The sequence below is a fragment of the Doryrhamphus excisus genome, linkage group LG2 (genome assembly GCF_037039965.1).
Source record: "Doryrhamphus excisus strain RoL-2023G ecotype Guam linkage group LG2, RoL_Dexc_Guam_v1.1, whole genome shotgun sequence".
Classification (NCBI taxonomy): Eukaryota; Metazoa; Chordata; class Actinopteri; order Syngnathiformes; family Syngnathidae; genus Doryrhamphus; species Doryrhamphus excisus.
This window is the reverse complement of record NC_136358.1, coordinates 5,819,251-5,838,634: the sequence shown is the minus strand read 5'-3', so window position 1 is coordinate 5,838,634 and position 19,384 is coordinate 5,819,251. Positions and strand designations below refer to the sequence as shown.

The 19,384-nt window shown below is 43.1% G+C and overlaps 3 protein-coding genes across 6 annotated transcripts; 2 read left to right on the top strand and 1 right to left on the bottom strand.

The window, feature by feature from the left end:
• Nucleotides 1-471: 471 nt before the first annotated feature.
• On the top strand, nucleotides 472-7,000 carry LOC131126137 (cerebellin-1). Of its 2 annotated transcripts, none has more exons than XM_058068353.2 (4): nucleotides 472-588; nucleotides 6,090-6,534; nucleotides 6,605-6,724; nucleotides 6,803-7,000. In XM_058068353.2, exons 2-4 carry the CDS (start codon nucleotides 6,250-6,252, stop codon nucleotides 6,998-7,000), a joined length of 603 nt encoding a protein of 200 aa, XP_057924336.2. In that variant the 5' UTR covers nucleotides 472-588; nucleotides 6,090-6,249. The 2 variants fall into 2 exon arrangements, with proteins under 2 accessions (XP_057924336.2, XP_057924337.2); XM_058068354.2 differs by lacking the exon at nucleotides 472-588 and adding an exon at nucleotides 5,318-5,413.
• On the bottom strand, nucleotides 473-3,658 carry LOC131126136 (E3 ubiquitin-protein ligase TRIM39-like). The gene is made up of 8 exons (XM_058068352.2): nucleotides 3,569-3,658; nucleotides 2,578-3,174; nucleotides 2,397-2,492; nucleotides 2,096-2,329; nucleotides 1,868-2,015; nucleotides 1,770-1,796; nucleotides 1,523-1,698; nucleotides 473-1,445 (listed from the first exon to the last, which is right to left on the bottom strand). Exons 1-8 carry the CDS (start codon nucleotides 3,572-3,574, stop codon nucleotides 1,065-1,067), a joined length of 1,665 nt encoding a protein of 554 aa, XP_057924335.2. The 5' UTR covers nucleotides 3,575-3,658; the 3' UTR covers nucleotides 473-1,064.
• Nucleotides 7,001-7,727: 727 nt separating the features above from the next.
• Nucleotides 7,728-18,114, top strand: khnyn (KH and NYN domain containing). Of its 3 annotated transcripts, none has more exons than XM_078796555.1 (9): nucleotides 7,728-7,859; nucleotides 10,968-11,167; nucleotides 11,239-11,373; nucleotides 11,450-12,726; nucleotides 12,815-12,945; nucleotides 14,105-14,201; nucleotides 14,287-14,394; nucleotides 16,380-16,499; nucleotides 17,157-18,114. In XM_078796555.1, the coding sequence occupies exons 2-9, from the start codon at nucleotides 10,970-10,972 to the stop codon at nucleotides 17,476-17,478; spliced, it is 2,388 nt and encodes a 795-aa protein (XP_078652681.1). In that variant the 5' UTR covers nucleotides 7,728-7,859; nucleotides 10,968-10,969; the 3' UTR covers nucleotides 17,479-18,114. The 3 variants fall into 3 exon arrangements, with proteins under 3 accessions (XP_078652681.1, XP_078652680.1, XP_057924332.2); XM_078796554.1 differs by lacking the exon at nucleotides 7,728-7,859 and adding an exon at nucleotides 9,480-9,738; XM_058068349.2 differs by lacking the exon at nucleotides 7,728-7,859 and adding an exon at nucleotides 9,483-9,738 and having other exon boundaries at nucleotides 16,380-16,481.
• Nucleotides 18,115-19,384: the final 1,270 nt, after the last annotated feature.

Genomic DNA, 19,384 nt, shown 5'->3' with positions numbered 1-19,384 from the left:
AACCACAAATTAAACCACAAAATATATATTACTGTCGTAAGCGGTTGTGGTTCTAGCTATGGGCCACATGGGCAATTTCCCAGGGTGGCATTCTCCAGGGGCCGCCGCGGAGGGGGAAAGAAAAAAATATATTTACTAATGCTCGCTCATTAAATGCTCATCGAGTCAGCACAAGGGAGTAGGGCGCCCTCTCCAGGCATGGTCAAACGTGAACAAACGTCCACCACGTGATGTGTGGACGACACCAAAGTATAGCAGGGTCGCTGGACCTTAGCCCTCTGGTTAATTACAAGATAAAAATATAACTTACAACAGTAATTGTTCAATAATATAACATATTTAATTCTTAATATTATATTAAATGTATTATATTGCAGACCAATATTCTCAAAAATGCTATTTCACTTCGAAAATGGGAAATAAAAGGAGGGAATTGTGAGTCGAGTTGGTTTAACCCAGGCTGCTAGTTGGGCGACGGTAGGAAATGATGAAAGTGCTCTTAATTTGTGTCAAGAAAACATGGAAAAGACAAAGTCAAAGCCTCCAGGTGTACAATTTGGAAGGAAGAGAAACGGGCCAAAGACAAAGGTATGGCGCTTATAGTATCACTTTACTAAGGTTACTTGGTTGCTATAGGCTAATTGCTGTTTGTGTAAATGTGGATTTATGTCAAATGTGAAAGCTCGTGAAATAAGCACCTTTCAGTCGTTGGAAAAAGTGGAAAAAGTTTGTTTAGGTGGGGAAGAATGGGGATTGAAGGATTTGTGAAGTGCCAAAAGATATTTTTCTCTTTTATTTGTGATATTTAATAGTTTTTATTTTTTTAAATAAGCTTTTGTTGACACTCGCTGACAATTTAGCTTGCTAGCTTGAATGAACAATGACAACTGATGAGACGGAGCAAGTTATTGGAGCTGGAACCAATTCAAAGAGGAAGCATATACACCAGAAATTATGTAAAAGCCAAGCCATTGTGATTTTTTTTTGGAGATTCACAACATAATCAATGACGTGGTGCTGGGAAATCAAAAGACATTGCGAATAAATAGTGGATCTGTTCCTGGTCAAGGGGCCTCTGTTTGTTGCCTCACACTTGTGATGATTAGCGGTGCCGTGTTCCTCCCCTCATCACAACTTCCAGGGCTAATAAATGGGAAAACTCTCTCCAAAAACACACACCCTGTGAAGGTGTAGATGTGAGACCTGGCGTCGACGTCAAAGAACGACACGGCCCCCTCCTCGTAATCGGTGAACACACCGATTGTCCGTGGCTTCGCGTTAAGGTTCAGAAGTACTGACGGAGAGTCCAGTGCGCGGTACTCATCCCCGCCCCTCAGACGCACCGTCCAGAAGCCATTCTCTGGCTTGGACGTGATCTGCCCCTTCCTGTTGACGGATTCCTTGACTACACCCACGTCCCAAAAGGTCTTCGTTCCGACATCCACCTGATGGGAGCAGACTATTTCATTAAGACCGAAAACATCCAGTAGTTGTATTGATTTGGATCAGCAGAGATCATCACCTGGAAGTAGAACCTTCCAGACAAGAAGCCTCTTTTGGCCAGAACGCAGATGACGGGGTCAAAGCGCTGAGGGTTGTCAGGCACCACTTGAAGCAGCTCTGCACGGCCCACCTGCTTGCCGTCAGCCGACAGACAAATATTGGGATGGGCAGTGTCCGGGTCCAGCTCCACGTCCACTGTTGGAATCCGAAGCTTCATTAATCCCAACAAGAATCATTCAAGAAGGTCACAGTGATGACGGTACTACCTGCGTAACTCTGCACCCTCTTTATCTCTGTCAGGGTATGAAGAAAACGATGATGAGCTTCACACTTCACACTGTTCAAATTTTTGAGGCCAACTCACCATATGTCTTCACACTATCCAGCTCGTTCCTCAATGCGGCTTCCAGTTGGGACAGCGCCCTTCTCGCTGTGCCTATGCAGATCTCAGGGTTGACGCTGATCTCTGCCCACTCTCTGGTGGGTGGAGGCGATGTCATCAAAGGTAACCTCTGTATCACATTAACAAACAGGGAGGTCAGAGGTCACACTGCATGTCACGGGTAACAATATCCTGACACTTCATGTCAACCTGGAGGAGATGCAGATGATCCTCGGTGTCCCTCAGCTTTTCCAGCTCTGCTTTCTTCTCCTGGAGCCTAGCAATCTCCTGCCGAAGCTCATCCATGAGGCCATCAGCCCTCGATTTGACTGCCCTCTCGCTCTCATCAATCTCGGTGGTGACCTCCGCCCGTCTTTTCTCGGCCAAGTCAACCAGAGAGGTGAAGAGGCGCTCGTTCTTTGTCTTCTCTTCCTCCGCACTCATCTGGAGGAGAATAAGAGGATGAAGCCGCCTCAGGACAGAACATTTTCACAACAAGTTTAGGACCCACCATGATAAGCTTGAGACCATTTTGGATTTCATCCACTTTCTTCTGTCGCTCCTGGATCAGCTGCTCAAAATTGGCCTCTGCCTTCTTCATCTGGATCTAACACAAGGTCAAAAAACATCAACACAAAATTGTTCAAAATGTCTTTCAAAAATGAAGAATTAAGATTCAGGTCTGGCATTACCTTCCTCTCCTTGGTCTCTTCCTCAATCTGAACAACCTGGTGACCCCTGTGCTCGCTCTCAGTACAGAACTGGCACACGCACTGCTGCTCGTCCCGACAGAACATCTCCAGCAGCTTATCATGCTGACTGCACAGACGCTCCCGCAAGTCAGTGGTCGGTTCCATCAGCCTGTGCATCTGCAAGGATGCGACCCTGCGGTGGGGCTCCAAGTGAACATGGCAGTACGAGGTGAGACACACCAAGCAGGACTTGAGAGCGGACACCCGTAGAGAGGTGACGGCGCACACGTCGCACGTCACGTCACTGTCTTTAGCGGCGCACAACGGCAAGGATGAAGACTGGTCGAGGAGTGTCATTCTCCTGAAGGTGTCAGCCAGCTCCTTGAAGGCGCCGTTGACACTGATTTCGGGCCGGTCGGCGAAGGCCTTGTCGCAGGCAGGGCACCGGCACATGTCGCTGTTGTCCCACACGCCCTGGAGGCAGGCCTGGCAGAAGTTGTGTCCGCATGGCGTGGTAACAGGGTCGGCGAGCACCTGTTCACACACAGGACACTCCAACTGCTTTTCAGCTAGTGTGTCACAAGAGGAGGCCATTTTCTGCAGCATAAACAAAAAAGGAACAGTATTTTTAACAGGAAGTTCAGTATTTAAATGTTCGACATTTATGACTTTGTACACTTTTCTCAATGTGGTCTCCACCCTTCACTTTCCTTTTGTTTTCTTAAACACTCGACACACCTGTACTACACACAAGAAATGCAGCCATGATATTAATTTTACCCTCAATAAAAAGAATAAATGGCCGTACTCATTGACAGCCACAAGGCCTGTTGGGAAATAAAACAATTCAATTACTTGCTGATACAAAAAATAACCTTTGCCCGTGTTTTCTTTCTTTGTGCTTGGCGCAAATAAGAGTTTGACAATTTGTAAATACAGCCTACAAAAAAATCATTATCACAAAGAGAACACGATTCAGGTCATTTCTTACTGCCATGGTCTTGGGAACGCGTTCTTCCTCTATGGTGGCGTCAGAGCTGGTGACTCTTTGGAAGCATGCACTTTGTTCCTGTAGGGACAAGGGCGTGTCCTCCAGTGTCCAAGGGCTAGCTGAGGTGGTTGACTCACCTGAGCAGTGGCGAAAAGGAATGCAGCAGATCTGCTCGTCACCATGCATGTACAGCTTCACAATAGGAAGCGCGTCCTCATTGCTGTCATGATGCCTCTCGTGTGTCACATGACTTGAAATGACGAGGTGGAACCACTTTACAATCACGTGACCCCTTTTGAATTGTACTGTTACTAGATGCTGTGTGTGTAGCATAATTTTGTTATTTTATTTGGGTAAGATGCAGTAAAACATGACATTGATCTGTAAAGTGGCTACTTGCTTTAGAAAGGAATCTAGCTGTACACAGATTGGCTAGCTAATCTACCTCTGCCTCACATATAATCATGGAAAATACAAAAACAATTACTAATATTATTGGCATTTTTGCTGAAAACCAATACCAATATGCGTAACAGGTGCACATTTCCTGATCAAATAGAGGGCAGAAACCTAAGCTGAGGCTGCCGTAAGCGAGTGCACTCAAACGGTTGGATCATGGTGCTTGCCAGTTTTGGGTTGTCAGCATGTCGATAATAATAATAATGATAATAATAATGTTGCAGAAACATTTATTATACACTAACGTTCTGCAGCCTGTCTTCCATTTAGGTGTGACATCATAATTCCTACTAATCGGACAACAGTGCTCTCTTCATTCTGACCAATTTGGCCCATGCATGAGCTGCAAGGTACTTGTCCCTGCCGTCCTTCCACAGAGAGGATAATCCAGCAAGTCAAATGCAACATATTTTTATGCTCTGCTCAATGAATGAGGAGGATTATATACCAAGCTCACCAGGAGCTGATCAGACTTTTTAAGAGCTTTTCCTGTTGAAAAGATGTACGTCATAAACCACAAATGTTTTTCAATGAATACAATCAATCAATATATATAAGAAGTGCTTCAAAACAAATTGAAAATGTTTTTAACCAAAAGGAATTATGTTAAAACAACTCCAGAGGAGTCAGTGCCTCACCAGCCATTAGCCTCAATGCACGTCACTCATATCCAGATAGATAAATAGATGGATAGAATGGTACCTAAAATGGAACAGGCCTCGCGAGACTCCTGATTGAGATGCATGGATTGTGGATCGTATTGGCCGCACTGAGAGTCCAGTCTTGGCATGCCATTAAGGCAGCGTGGTGGCAGAGAGAGCGTGCCATTTCCACAAATATCATTTATGCTGCCATTTGTTTTAGTGGGAGGCATATGAAGTGAACGGCAATATGACTAGTGTTTAATTATAGTTAGTATTTTTATTTTAGGCGCTTTTTTGATGTACTATTTGGTATTTTAATGGCATAAAATTGTGGTGGAGTTGCAGGCCAAATCACAAATTGTCCGAGTCATCTTTGACTGAAGAATCATTGATCATTGTGATGCAAGCTGAATGAATGAGAACATCATAAACATCAAATGACATGTATGCCATAACAGCGAAGAAGCCATATTGCATGTTGGACTAAAATAGTGTGTTTGTTTTAATGACTTCAGATTGAAAATATCCGCTATCATGAGCCAGATTGGATCATTTCCTCTCAGCCAATTGAAGCAGAGGAGGCGGGTTGGGAAGCAGGTAGGGTGGGAGGGAGGTGGAGGCACGCAACATGGAGGGGAGAGAAAGTGGAAAAGGAAATTTGGCGGGGAATGAGCGGGAAGAGAAGAGCAGAAACGAACCTGGAGGGGAGACATGAGATGCTCCAAGTTGTCTGATGAATAAGGTAAGTTTCCCTGTTTTTTGGAATGCTATTGACAACATGATTCCAACATACAGCAACTTTTGAAGATATGGAAAAATAAGGCTAAAATATTTCTTTTCTATGTTAGCGCTTAAATCAGACTATGCGTTCGGCGTTAAGAGGAATTAGATTTAAAATTTAGAGCAAGTATTTTTACCCACAGCTGGTCTTTCTTTGGGATTGTGGTGGTCCGCTATCCCCGCTGCCAGCCCCCCACTACCACCTGGTCCAGCTGGCATCTATTATTTGTTCCTGGCCAAAAGCATTACCTCATTTTGTATTTTTGGGTTTGTTTTCCTTGTCGACATGTTCATGTTCCTGGTGTTTTGGGTTTAAATCAGATCAATGTCAATCAATGTATTTTCTGTGATACAACTTTAATTTGGTGTGTACAGGTATGTAACAAATGCCAGCCAGTGTGGCCTGTGTTTGAGCAGGCGGGGTCACGGCACTATCGTGACCCACCTGGGAGTGAGTGTAACGGATGCCAGCCAATGGTGCTGCACTCGTGTACGGGTCTTAAGAGCTGCATTGAACGCTGGGTCCACAGTCCGGGCTTTTGGCCCAGCGGTCAGCGCACTTGTCTGTTTTTCAAGCCCTGGCGTGAAATTCACAGCACTGACACAGTACATAACCCTCCACTTGTGTCTCATTTAAGGACTTACGGTCAGCTGCTATGGGAGCTCCACCAAGTCTTGGTAGATCTGTTCCTTGAGGATCATATCCCATGACCACATCAGCAAGCCATAGCCGACACCCCTGAAGATTGTGGGTGAACCTGAAACTCGTCGGAAACACAACTGGAACCAGTCAAAACAATGTTTCGCTCCTATTGGCTCCGTTTTGCCTTCGTTGTCGAACTGCTGCTCATCACCCGCTGGGCGCCCCTGGTGGTGCACTGTCAGAACGACACAGAGCCAATCGTGTTGGAGGGGAAATGTCTAGTGGTGTGCGACTCCACCCCCTCTGCCGAGCCATCAGGAAACGCCCTGGGAATGTCTGTGAGGTCTGGAACAGGCCGGGTGGCGTTCTCGGCCATTCGCAACACCAACCACGAACCTTCAGAAATGAGCAATCGCACCATGACCATCTACTTTGACCAGGTGGGTTCGCTTTTGCGGAGACTGAGACGGAGGCGGAGGATTTGAAGGACACTCTTCTCTCTTCTTCTAGGTCTTGGTGAATGTGGGCAGCCATTTTGATCCTGCCAGGAGCATCTTTATGGCTCCCAGGAAGGGGGTCTACAGTTTCAACTTTCATGTGGTTAAAGTTTACAACAGGCAGACCATACAAGTAATTTTACTTTTAACCAGCACTTACCTCCAAGTTCTTCCCTCCGCTCTCACTAAGTGCTCCTTGTTTTTGCTGAAGGTGAGTTTGGTTCTCAACGGCTGGCCGGTGATCTCCGCTTTTGCGGGCGACCAGGATGTGACCAGGGAAGCTGCCACCAATGCCGGCCTGGTGATGATGGAGAGGGGGGACAAGGCATACCTCAAATTGGAGAGGGGCAACCTGATGGGAGGGTGGAAGTACTCCACGTTCTCTGGTTTTCTGGTCTTCCCCTTGTAAGGGTGCAGAGGATCGTGGAGAGACCTTCCGTGCTCAGGATGCTAAGGGATCAATGGATTTGTTTCATCCAATCTTGACTGTGTTTTCCATTTCCTCTGCACCTTTATGGCTAGCCTAGTGTCTATGCTTGCTTGCACCATTGATATTTTCGTAAATGCATGAAATAATCTATTTTCTATCTATCCTTAGTTAGCAAGCTAATCTATATAAAGCTAATTAACATCTCTATTTTGAGTTAACTCGGTCATCTAACTTATTCAAAGTGTTGATTGTTGTGATATCTTGTTGTCTCTCACATTGTAGCATATATCTTGCATTAACACACACTGAATATACAGTTTTCCTGTATGTATATTTGATCTCATGCACACCAGTAAACATTTAACTCTCCCAAGTTTACTTTCTCTGACGACTTCCCTCTGTGCTACTCATGTGTGACCTCCAAACCACCTCAAGCACTCCAGCCATCAATCAGTCCATGCAAACAGATGGCTGCACTGAATATAGGGGGGTACCCCTGCTGTCTCTTACAGCAGATACATCATGCGCAAAGGTGGGCTTCCATTAAAACCCTTGCTGTCATACTTAATTGAAAGTCATTCATGTTTCTCGTACTGTTGTTGTACAAACACGGAAGCATGCATGCATGAGGATTTGTCATCCACACGGTGGCTCTCTGCAGAGCATCCGGTGGCAGATGGAGGATCAGCGGTGATGCAAGGAGTCTGGCGCCAGAAGCCTGCTGGGTTCACTCTGGACCGTCACAAACCGTTGGTCTCAGCGGCCCGGCACCCAGCAGAGGCCAGCGTTAGCACTTGCTATGCGTGTCTGGGCTACAAAGCAATGCAAGATTCCAAATGTAAGCAAACACTAACAAAACAGTAACTGTACTGTGCAATCACACAGACTTGTGTGTGTGTGTATACATATATATATAATATATATATATATTTTTTTTAAACTGCATTTTTGCATTGTGATGGCTTCAAGATTACATTGCATCTTGTAAGCCTTGATCTGAAAATCTACATTCTATAACTTGAACATCAAGTGAACAAGCAGAATTGAAAGTATAATGTCTGTACGTATGTTAACATAAACTTGGATGCTGATATTTTTACATTCCATCTTGTTTTGGACCACCTGGTGGCGGTGGACTCAGAAACCATACGATTGCCCTGCATTCTCGCCCAAACCCGATGTGCAATGAAGCTCATTTTAATCATCTTTTGTGAAAATGTATTCCCAATTTGAGAACAAAATAACACAGGCTTATGGAAGATGAAAAGAAGTGGTTCGCATGTTGACCACACAGTAGCTCTGGAAGATCTGGGATCCGTTTGGGCATCTCTGTGTGGAGTTTACATTTTCTACCCGGTACTCTGGCTTTCAACCACACTCCCAAAAATGTGCATGTTGGGTTAAAATGTCTAAATTATACATCTAAATTGTCCATAGGTATGAATGTGAGCGTGAATGGCTGTTTGTGCATACGTGTCCTGTGATTGGCTGGAGACCAGTTGAGGGTGCACACTGCCTCTTGTCCAGCTGGGATAGGCTCCAGCCAACCCCTGTAACCCTTGTGAGGACAGGCAGTATAGAAGTTACTGTTGTAAGTGCAATCATTCATTCATTCATTTTCTACCGCCTTTCCTCATGAGGGTCGTGGGGGTGCTGGAGCCTATCCCAGCTGTCTTCGGGCGAGAGGCGGGGTACACCCTGGACTGGTCGCCAGCCAATCACAGGGCACATATAGACAAACAACCATTCACACTCACATTCATACCTATGGACAATTTGGAGTCGCCAATTAATCTAGCATGTTTTTGGAATGTGGGAGGAAACCGGAGTACCCGCAGAAAACCCACGCATACACGGGGAGAACATGCAAACTCCACACAGAGATGGCCGAGGGTGGAATTGAACCCCGGTCTCCAAGCTGTGAGGTCTGTGCGCTAACCACTCTCCACCGTGCAGTCAGTGAAAACTAATTAAATCTAATCAAATCTAAAATGGCTGAATAGTTCTGGTGCCCCTTAATGGTTGTGATGGTGTTGTTCCTCATTTGAAGACCAATTGTAATGCTGCAAAGGAAGTTGGCTGCATCTCACAAGGGGTGGGGGGGCTTTAAAACAGGCAATATTGGTGCAGAAATGGGCCTCCCACAAGCAAAAATGTCTTGCCAAGCTGTTTCAAACTTGCCAAAAGAAAATTGAAGGACAACTCAAGGCTCCGATCCAAGCCTCTATTAAATGAATATACTGTACATGAGGCATACCACACGTTTGTTTTCATTGTTATTCATTTGGAGTAAGCGTCAAGTACAACAGATATTTATATTTTTTAAAAATCCCCGTTTCTGTCGTCACTGGAATTCCCCTCAGATTCCACTTGAGAAACAATTCAAGTGTTTTTTTCCGAATAATTCAACACGAACTGTTGCCACCTGGTGGGGTGAAAGTGTGGTACCATATTTAGGACCTTTTGTGCGTATTTTTTTTTATTTTTATGACGTTCGTTTTCGGGTCATTGAAGGTGAGAACAGTGGCCTTTGCAGGCGAGCTTTTTCCCCCGGTTGCGCCTTTAGTTTCGTTTTCAACCGCCCGCCTCCGTGGGTCTCTTCTCTTCCTGGAAGTCTTGAATTGAGGCGACTTCGGTGCGGAAGTCATTTTTTTAGCTGTTTTGTTTGTTGTGGTCACGTGATTTGCGGAATTCTGGACTTGAGCGACCAACCCCGGGTAAGAAAACGACATTTGTTTACTCTGCTGTGATTCGCGTGTTATTTTCTCGATTAATTCAGTCTTGAATAATCGGTTGTTTTAATTTAACGTCACACGGGCCTTATTTAGCTATTTGTACAATACATTTGGAGCATTTCCTCTGCTAGGAATACTAATTTGTCTCTATATTAGCGTATAAACAACCTATACAGGAAAGCAAACATTTTGTAGCAGCAGTGTTAAAAAAAGTAACTTTTAAAGCACTGTACTGAAAGTTGAGTTGAAGCTTTACAGCCAGTGTGTATAGACACATTCACATTGACAGGTTTGGTCTGGTTAAAACTAGAATTAGTGAATTAATTCCTTTTTGTGGTTGACTATAGACTATTATTAGTCAAAAAATATATATTGAAAGACAAGTTATATGTAGTATTCTGGCCACTGTCTGTCAGTAATGTTACATTGATGGGGGTATGACAGGACATTAGTGGAAAAAAATAAATAAATACTATTTAGCTAGGTATCATGCTATGTTTAAAGCATCTCTTGTGTCCCTGCAGTGATTCTGTAGCCTGCACATTACAGTTGATGTAATGTGTCAAGTAGTGTAAAGGTGACTATAAGGCTGTTATTTCATGTTGACAGGCCTCTAATAATGGTAAAAATTGTATTTAGAAAGTCATTAACACTTACTTACACTTTCTAAATGTACTTGCCAATTAACCACAGTAAACGAGGGACGACTATACAACATTTTTTTTTCTTTTTAATCATTCATAATCAATAACTACTTGACCTTAGCAACTTTTTACCATGGTTGCATTATAAATTGAATTGGATTGGATGAGGCGGCACGGCTGTCTCGTGGTTAGCGTGCAGACATCACAGCTAGGAGACCAGGGTTAAATTCCACCCTCGGCTGTCTCTGTGTGGAGTTTGCATGTTCTCCCCGTGCATGCGTGGGTTTTCTCCGGGTACTGCGGTTTCCTCCCACATTCCAAAAACATGCTAGGCTAATGACTCCAAATTGTCCATAGGTATGAATGTGAGTGTGAATGGTTGTTTGTCTATATGTGCCCTGTGATTGGCTGGCGACCAGTCCAGGGTGTACCCCGCCTCTCGCCCGAAGACAGCTGGGATAGGCTCCAGCACTCCCCGTGACCCTCGTGAGGAAAAAGCGGTAGAAAATGAATGAATGAGTGGATATCATGATGTAATGTCTGTTAAAGTGACAATGTGCCAAACAGGAATGGAGCATCAAGCCGAGGTGGAGGATGAGTTTGTGTGCGCCAAAACGCTGCAAGGCGCCCTGAACTCCCAGCAGGATACTGTGGAGAGAATATTCCGGGTGTCGTTCATCATCAACGCCCGTGATCTGCACCAGTTTTCCACCGAGCAGATGTGGCTGCGGCTGCATGGGGCAATCTGCGATGTCGAAGCTGCAAAGGTCAGGTTTGACTTCTCTCACCCAAAGTGGACAAGCTAAGTTAGCTTATTTCTGTCTTTTTTTTTTTTTAGCTATTTGTGACGGGGCTTATCAACCAGGAGGAGCAGCAGGAGTTGTGCTATCCCGTAGCGCTGAACTGCGTCTTCTGCGGTGCCAGAGGACTCTTCATGGACTGCATCATTAAAAGCACCTCAGCACACATTGTGGTGAGTATTTATTGGCTTGTGATATGATAGTCGTTATCTAAAATGGTCATATGTTTGGTGTTCCCCATCAAATTAGGTGGGCTCTCCGGGCTCCCTGCTCATATCCGGTCTTTCTGTGCCTGTGGTGCAAGCCTACTCCCTTATCACCGATCTGATAGAGAGATACAATGGCACACAGGCTGGGTGCTTAGAGACGGAAGACAAGGCTTCAGATGAATTGTTTGATTCTCGAAGGGTCTTCAAAGCTCTGGTGGAGAAATGGGAGGATCGACATATCCTGGATCTCTTGTTGCTGCCCGGATCTGTAAAAGAAGCCCTGCTGGATATGGTGAAAGGGTCAGGGCTAGGGGCAAACCAGCCAGCATTGCATGAGGTTAGCCTCCCTAAGGTGACTTGTGGTGATCCGTGCGCCACTAAAGAAGACCACATTAAGACAACACAGAAGGCGGAAGAAGTGTTGCAGATGAAAACATCAGTGAAAGAGACCAAGGAGAGTGTGCAGAAGCCACCAGAAGCCAACAACGAATTCACGCTTATGTTGAAGTTCTTCACGGCCATGGGTTACGCAGAAGAGATTGTTACACGAGTCCTGAGCCGTACAGGGCCTGTGGAAGCCTTCCAGATACTGGATCTAGTTCAGCGAGAGCAGGATTGTGGTGACATGGATTGTCAGAGCCAAAGGAACCTGCCATGTGAGATGGAAGATGAGGTAGTGGAAGGTGAAGCAGGCAGAAATATGTCAAGAGAGGACGGTGAACATCAGGAAGATGAGGACTTTGTCTTGGGTGTGGTGAAGAAAGCCGCTGTGAGCTGCGGTTACAAGGAGCATGAGGTGACAAAGGTCTATAGCGAGTTGCCCAATGGATCCACCCTCCAGTTACTCCTGGAGCTGCAGAAAGAGGGAGGGATCAAAAAGGAAACATCCAAGGAGCGAGAAGCAGGGTTGAAAGTCTTGATGAAGGATGAGAAGGAGAAAGCTGGGATGATGAAGAGTGATGGGCCCTTGCAAAATGAGGACAGAAATGTTTCCCAAACATATCCAGACTGGCCCTTGTCTGAGAAAGTCACATCAAATCCTGATCCTGTCAAGGGACCACCCATGACAATGTATGCCGCATCTTCTGATCCTTCTTTCCCTGATGTATCGAGCCCAAAACCTGTATCGCCAAACCGCTCAAAGGAAGCCAGATTCGGGGAACTCCACAGTTTGGCTTCTGCTTCCTCTGTGGTAGTAACAGGGGAGCAGCGTTTCCTGGAGGGTCTACGGACCCCCTTTGCTCTCCAGCTAATAGACAAGCCAGGAAACCCCAAGCTGAGGACAATCGTCATAGATGGGAGCAACGTGGCCATGAGGTAGGAGCACAAAGCAAAGAGCTCGAGAGAGAGAGGAAATTAAAGGTCATACTTTTGCATCATTTTCCATTTTGATTTGATTTTGCAGTCATGGGCGGGGACACTTCTTTTCATGTCGAGGCATTGCTCTGGCTGTGCAGCATTTTTGGGACCGTGGTCATCGTGAAATTAGCGCCCTGCTGCCTCAGTGGAGGCAAAAGAATGACCCCCGGATCAGAGGTTGCCATGTTTGCTCCTCATTGTAATGTTACTACAGCATGAAGTTCAGAGTCAGTGTTAGCTTTTAAAGTTACGGCATACAGTGGAACCTTGGTTTACATCATTAATTCATGTTAGTCACTAACCAAAACAGACACTAACCAAAAAATGTTTCCCCTAAGAAATAATGCAATCGGTTCCAAAAAGCCAAAAATGTTGGCTACTTTTAAAGGTTACTTTTACCTTCACTGAAGATGTGATTCTTGATATGACTGTTCCCAAAGACACAATGTAGCAGTAAGATCAATCACCACCTTCCTGTTTTGATATTTTTTCAATTCAAAATAGTTTCTCACCTCAATACCTATAATAACACTATTGTACTAATTAAAGAAAAACCTCATGACAAAACAATAAGATGGTGTCTGTTTGGTGTCTTGCTGTCACATCATGTCTTTGGAAACAGTAGTCATTAACCTTTAAATTTTCATTTAGCCTTTCATTTGTCATTTATATGGATTTAGAATTGTTTTATGCATGTAAAATTATAATTACAATTGTATTAAAAAATGTTGCCATTTTGTTCACTAGATAATAGGATGCTTTCTGTCGCCCGTTAACCAAACAACATGCTAACCAGAGCGAACACTAACCGAGGTTCTATTGGATTTGTGACAATTCCTGACTGTCTGTCCATCAAGGCCTCAGCATTTAGAATTGTTTTATGCATGTAAAATTATAATTAGAATAGTATAAAAACTTTGCTATTTTGTTCACCAGATAATATGATGCTAACAAGGAAGGACATTTTCTGTCGCCCGTTAACCAAACAACATGCTAACCAGAGCGAACGCTAACCGAGGTTCTATTGGATTTGTGACAATTCCTGACTGTCTGTCCATCAAGGCCTCAGCATTTAGAATTGTTTTATGCATGTAAAATTATAATTAGAATAGTATAAAAACTTTGCTATTTTGTTCACCCAGATAATAGGATGCTAACAAGGATGGACATTTTCTGTCGCCCGTTTACCAAACAACATGCTAACCAGAGCGAACGCTAACCGAGGTTCTATTGGATTTGTGACAATGCCTGACTGTCTGTCCATCAAGGCCTCAGCCAGTGTGTCCTTGTGGTGTTTCTAAAGCCCTGGCACCGTTTTTGTTTTTCCTGCCCACAGAGCAGCACTATCTGGGTGAGCTGCATAAACTGGGCCTGCTGTCTTACACTCCTTCCAGGATGGTCCAGGGGAAGAGGATCTGCTCATATGATGACAGGTTAGGGGAGTGAACAGGAAGTCAAATATGCTCTTCATGCAGTATTTAGTGCTGTAAATACATTGGATTTCTGTCTTTGTTACAGACAAATGCTGCAGCTTGCACAGAAGACTGATGGAGTGATCGTGACCAATGACAATCTGAGGGATCTCTTAGATGAGTCGCCCGTATGGAGGGACATCATTAAAAAGAGGTACGGTGGAATTAGATGGCTTCCCATGCCAAAGGTTTCTTTTCTTTTTTTACGTTTGGGACTCCCTAAACAGTTACCTTGCTATTATTTGGATTGGGTTTAACTCAAAAGTATGCTTTTTTAATTAAATTTAAATTAAATTAAATTAATTTACTATTATTAATTATGAATTAATAATATTATTTTATTATTAATTTATTATTAAATTAAATTAAATTACTGCCACATTTCATCATATTTTTGGAGAGGAAAACAATTGTGCCTCATTTTCTGCTGTGTATACTTAGAAGTTAAAACTATATAAAACAAAAACATCACATTGTAATAATAGTAATAAAACAAATCAGTAATTCATAATGAAATTCAACATAAATTTAATTACACATGTTTACATCAATACTTCTGTTCACAAATTCAGTAGTATTTCAATCAAACTGTGTAGTGTTCATTGTTTACACAGTTCATGTACACATCCAGTTTTACGAATCAGCAGGGGACTTTGATGTCAGCTGACTGACGTCATGTGACATCTCCTGGGTTACGGTATTTTTTAATTCATAGTCCTTATCAAGCTGAGACCGCTTTATTGTCACACTCCTATTTATTACTTACCAAAGGTCATCATGTAATTTACAGTGTGTATTTCAGACTTTTACCACATAAGCACCACCACGCCCTCGAGAGGGTTTTCTATGGAGCGCCAGATCATAACAATAATTTAAGGATATTTTTGATACAGGACAGTTAAAGTCATTAAAGTCTTAGGTAAGCTGGAGCCTATTCCAGCTGTCTTCGGTTGGGTGAGAAGCGGGGTACACCCTGGACTGCTCATCATTCGCAGAGCACATAAATAACTGCCGCTCACATTGACAACTATGGACATTTAGTCTCCAAACTTGCATATTTATATAGCTTAGGCATTTCTGTCTCTACATGGTTGTGCGTTTATGATGTCTCCTTTGCACTCGTTATTGCGTACGGAGGAGTGTTGAGTACTTTTTTGTGCTTGATGTTTGTACATAGTCATTTTGTGACATGCAAAAGCTTGAAATGAAATAATATATACATAATACAAATCAGCTGCTGTGATTACCGAGGCATAACACCTCATTGTGCACCAAAATGTAAACAGCATAGTCCGCACACAATTGAATGTGTGAAGATCCAAATGAGATGACCTCTGCCATCACAAACAATACTACCTTCAGAGTATTGCTGGGTTATTTCTAATTTTTTTGGGTCAAAATTCAGCCAATGGTTGAAAATCAGAAATATGGTGTAGTATCCATGATACTCCTTACAATCCGATTTTATTTATTTTTTTACAATTTTTCTAATCAATACACTTAGGGGAAGTGCTTCTGCCAACTAATATTGCTTTGAAGAACACAGCGTGAACACAGAGTGCACAATATCAATTAACGTTTGACGTAAAATTCATGTATTTACTCTTACAAAGTGCAAATTAAGCAAAAGTGAATAGATTACAGCATTTTAATGTAAATGTTACAATTGAGATTTCAGTAAACTGTGCCATAAACTGAAACAGAACAAGCCATACTTTATTTTAATAGGCAAATTGGTTAACTTGCATGTCATGCTTTTGGTACCTGTTTCAGGAGAATGAGCCCTACTTTTTGACTTAAGGGATGAGTTTATCTTTCTGTTGTTTTCTAGAGGGTTATTAAAAAAAAGAATTAACCGATTTCATTATCCAATACAAAACTTCAGTCAAGTCACAATCCAGTTTTATTTCCTGTTTTACAAGTGTTCGACATGGCCACCACCTGCAGCATAAGCAACATCAATGCAGGTTTCATTATCTTAATCATGATCCTAATCTTACTCATGCACCCCAACGAGGCAATCTTTGTGTCGATGACACCCCAACCCGCTACACCAAAGTTGTAAACCTTGGGAAAACACAGTATTTACTGTCCAAGAGCCTAATAAGGTTCTATGCACTGCGCCTGTGTCCCCCTCAGACTGCTCCAGTACACGTTTGTTGGCGATCACTTTATGGTTCCAGATGACCCACTGGGAAGAGGAGGACCTCATTTGGATGACTTCCTCTGTGCAGAACACAGGTTGGACATATTACACATGTACGTTAATTCAATGAAATACAGTAGATCCCCACTATTTGCAGGAGTTACATTCCAAGACCTCTCACGGTTATTAAGTACATTTTAAATTCAGTTCTACGCAGTAAGAAACAGTGATTGAGTTGACTTGTGGCTGCACGGTGGATGAGTGGTTAGTGAACCGAATGGTTCGATTCCCCGCTCTGGCATCTCTGTGTGGAGTTTGCATGTTCTCCCAATGCGCGCGTGGGTTTCCCGCAGGTACTCCGTTTCCCTCCCACATTCCAAAAACATGGTAGGTTAATTGGCGACTCCAAATTGTCCATAGGTATGAATGTGAGTGTGAATGGTTGTTTGTCTATATGTGCCCTGTGATTGGCTGTCGGCCAGTCCAGGGTGTACCCCGCCTCTCGCCCTAAGACAGCTGGGATAGGCTCCAGCATGCCCACGACACTCGTGAGGATAAGCGGTAGAAAATGAATGAATGAATTGACTTGTGAGACACCACCCCCTGCTGGTCTTATAGCTGCAGCACTCTTTCCCCTGCAGATAGCGCCATCAAACCAGCGTATATGTTCTTTCGAATATGTTGGGGCGCGAATACCGAACTGCAAATAGTCAAGGATCTACTATGCATAAAAATCCAACCACATTTTCCACCATTATTTTTTTCACCAGGACACCCAACCCGGGAAACCATTCATTTGCTGGTGTAGCCACCAGTGTGCCCCCTTTGATTTCTCCACGCTCACAAACCGAAGTCTTGGACTTCCGAGACCGAACACTGGGTGGTCCGATGAGTGCAGCAGGAGGAGAGAGCCAGGACGGGGTGGCATGGAACGGGGACCTAAAGTACAGAACGCCAGAGGACACAGCAAAACTGAGAGAGCATCTCTCTCAAGTGTTTATGGGTCAGAGCGATATGGTGACGCTGGTTCTCGAACGCTACCCGGCAGAGACCAATATTAACGTGCTATCAGAGTTTCTTTTAGAGCTTTAGGGATTAAGGCTTTTTTTGTGTCTGCACATTCCCTGTTCAGCTCTGCTGTTCACCATCATGTCCACTAGAGCTCGCACTGGTTCATCAAGAATGACTTGCAGTATTTCTAAAGGACATTCCTGTCGTGCCGCATTTAGTACCAGAAACACAAACACACCATTTTCTTCATTTCTAGTAATAGTTGAGTCTCGTTTCATTATCACCGGTATTCTATGATGTGACTATTATAAGATGTCTTTTCGTATATTGACACTTTGTGGAATATCATTGAAAAACTTCAAAGAGGCTCATCAAGTTAAAATCACACTGTAGTAGGTCGCTACATTCGACCGGTTGGGTGAGTCTGTACTCCAGCTATTTTGGGAACATCGTCATAGAGAAGGCTGATTTGTTTATGTGCTACATTATGCACTAACGTGTATTTAGGTTTTAGATTTGTGTTGCTATACAACATTTGTACAGTTTGTTGTTTGTGTATTTTATAAAGTGACTAAACAATTTTTTTTTTACTGAAGGCCACAAAGAGATAAATTGAAGTTTGTGAGGGGCCACTAAGATATTGCATTTTAATTCATCAAATATGCTCAGCTATTAAATAAATGCAAATAAAAACGGTCTGCAACTAAATTTGCGGTATCAGGGACCTTTTTTTTTTTTAATATTTCTATTACTATTATTATTATTCCAGCAAATAAATCATTATCTTGTGGGCTTGAACATACACTAAAACTTACCAAAAAAAATGAATACAATGCAAGACACACTGTTTAATTGCACACTGGGATTAATTATGGCTGTGGAATAAGTTCTGGGCCAATAGAAACCGAGGAAACCCAGGCTGCACCTTTGACACCCCTGGTAAAAGGCTTCTTTCATGACCTTTGACCTTCCTCCATTTTCCTCAGTTTTATTTGCGAGCAAGCTTTCCTGCAATCATTATGGGGTCTTACTGATAGGGACCTCGTTTAAATATAGTTTGTATCATTAGTCTGATGAGACAAAAGTTGAACTTTTTGGAAGGTGTGTGACCCAGTTCATCTGCCGCATTTCAGAAAAAGAACATCATACCAAAAGTAAAATATGGTGGCGGTAGTGTGATGGTCTGGGATTTTGCTGCTTCAGGACCTGGAAGACTTGCTGTGATAAATGGAACCATGAATTCTGCCGTGAAGGTGAATGTCCGGCCATTTGTTCATTAGCTCAAGCTGATACCAACTTGGGTTCTGCAGCAGGACAATGATCCAAAACACGCCAGCAAGTCCACCTCTGAATGGCTGAAGAAAAAACTAAATGAAGTGTGGAGTGGGCCTATAATCCTGACCTTAATCCTACTGAGATGCTGTGGCGTGACCTTAAACCAGGGATGGGCAAATATTTTGACTTGTTACAGAACATATATTTAACACACACACTAATTTATGCTTATAATTTTCCTTGAATTATTTGTCTAATTTTATCTGTAAAAGTGTTATACTATCAGCTGTATGTTCTCATGTCCATTTTTCAGGAGCACTTTAAACATCAGACCACATCAAACTAGGTAATTTCATTTTACAGTTTTGTTGTTGTTTTTTTTTTTTTTTACTAAATAAGACATCGACTTGCAAGTCATGTTGCCAGTTTGTATGTTAAAAGTTGAAATACCTAGGAAGCAACTGGGGGCCGGATACAAACACTTACCTTACCTTAAACAGAAAAAAAAGTAAAAAAAAAAAAAAAGAAAGAAGGAAAACTAAATTACAATAGTCCTGCAAAGATGAGTAATAGTTAATTGCAAGGTATCACAAATTCTTGATTGCAGTTGTTGCTGCTTAGGGTGGATTTAGAGGGCAATCACTTTTTCACACAGGGCCATAGGTTTGGATAGTTTGTTCTCCCTTAATAAAAAACTTAATTTTGTGGCCAG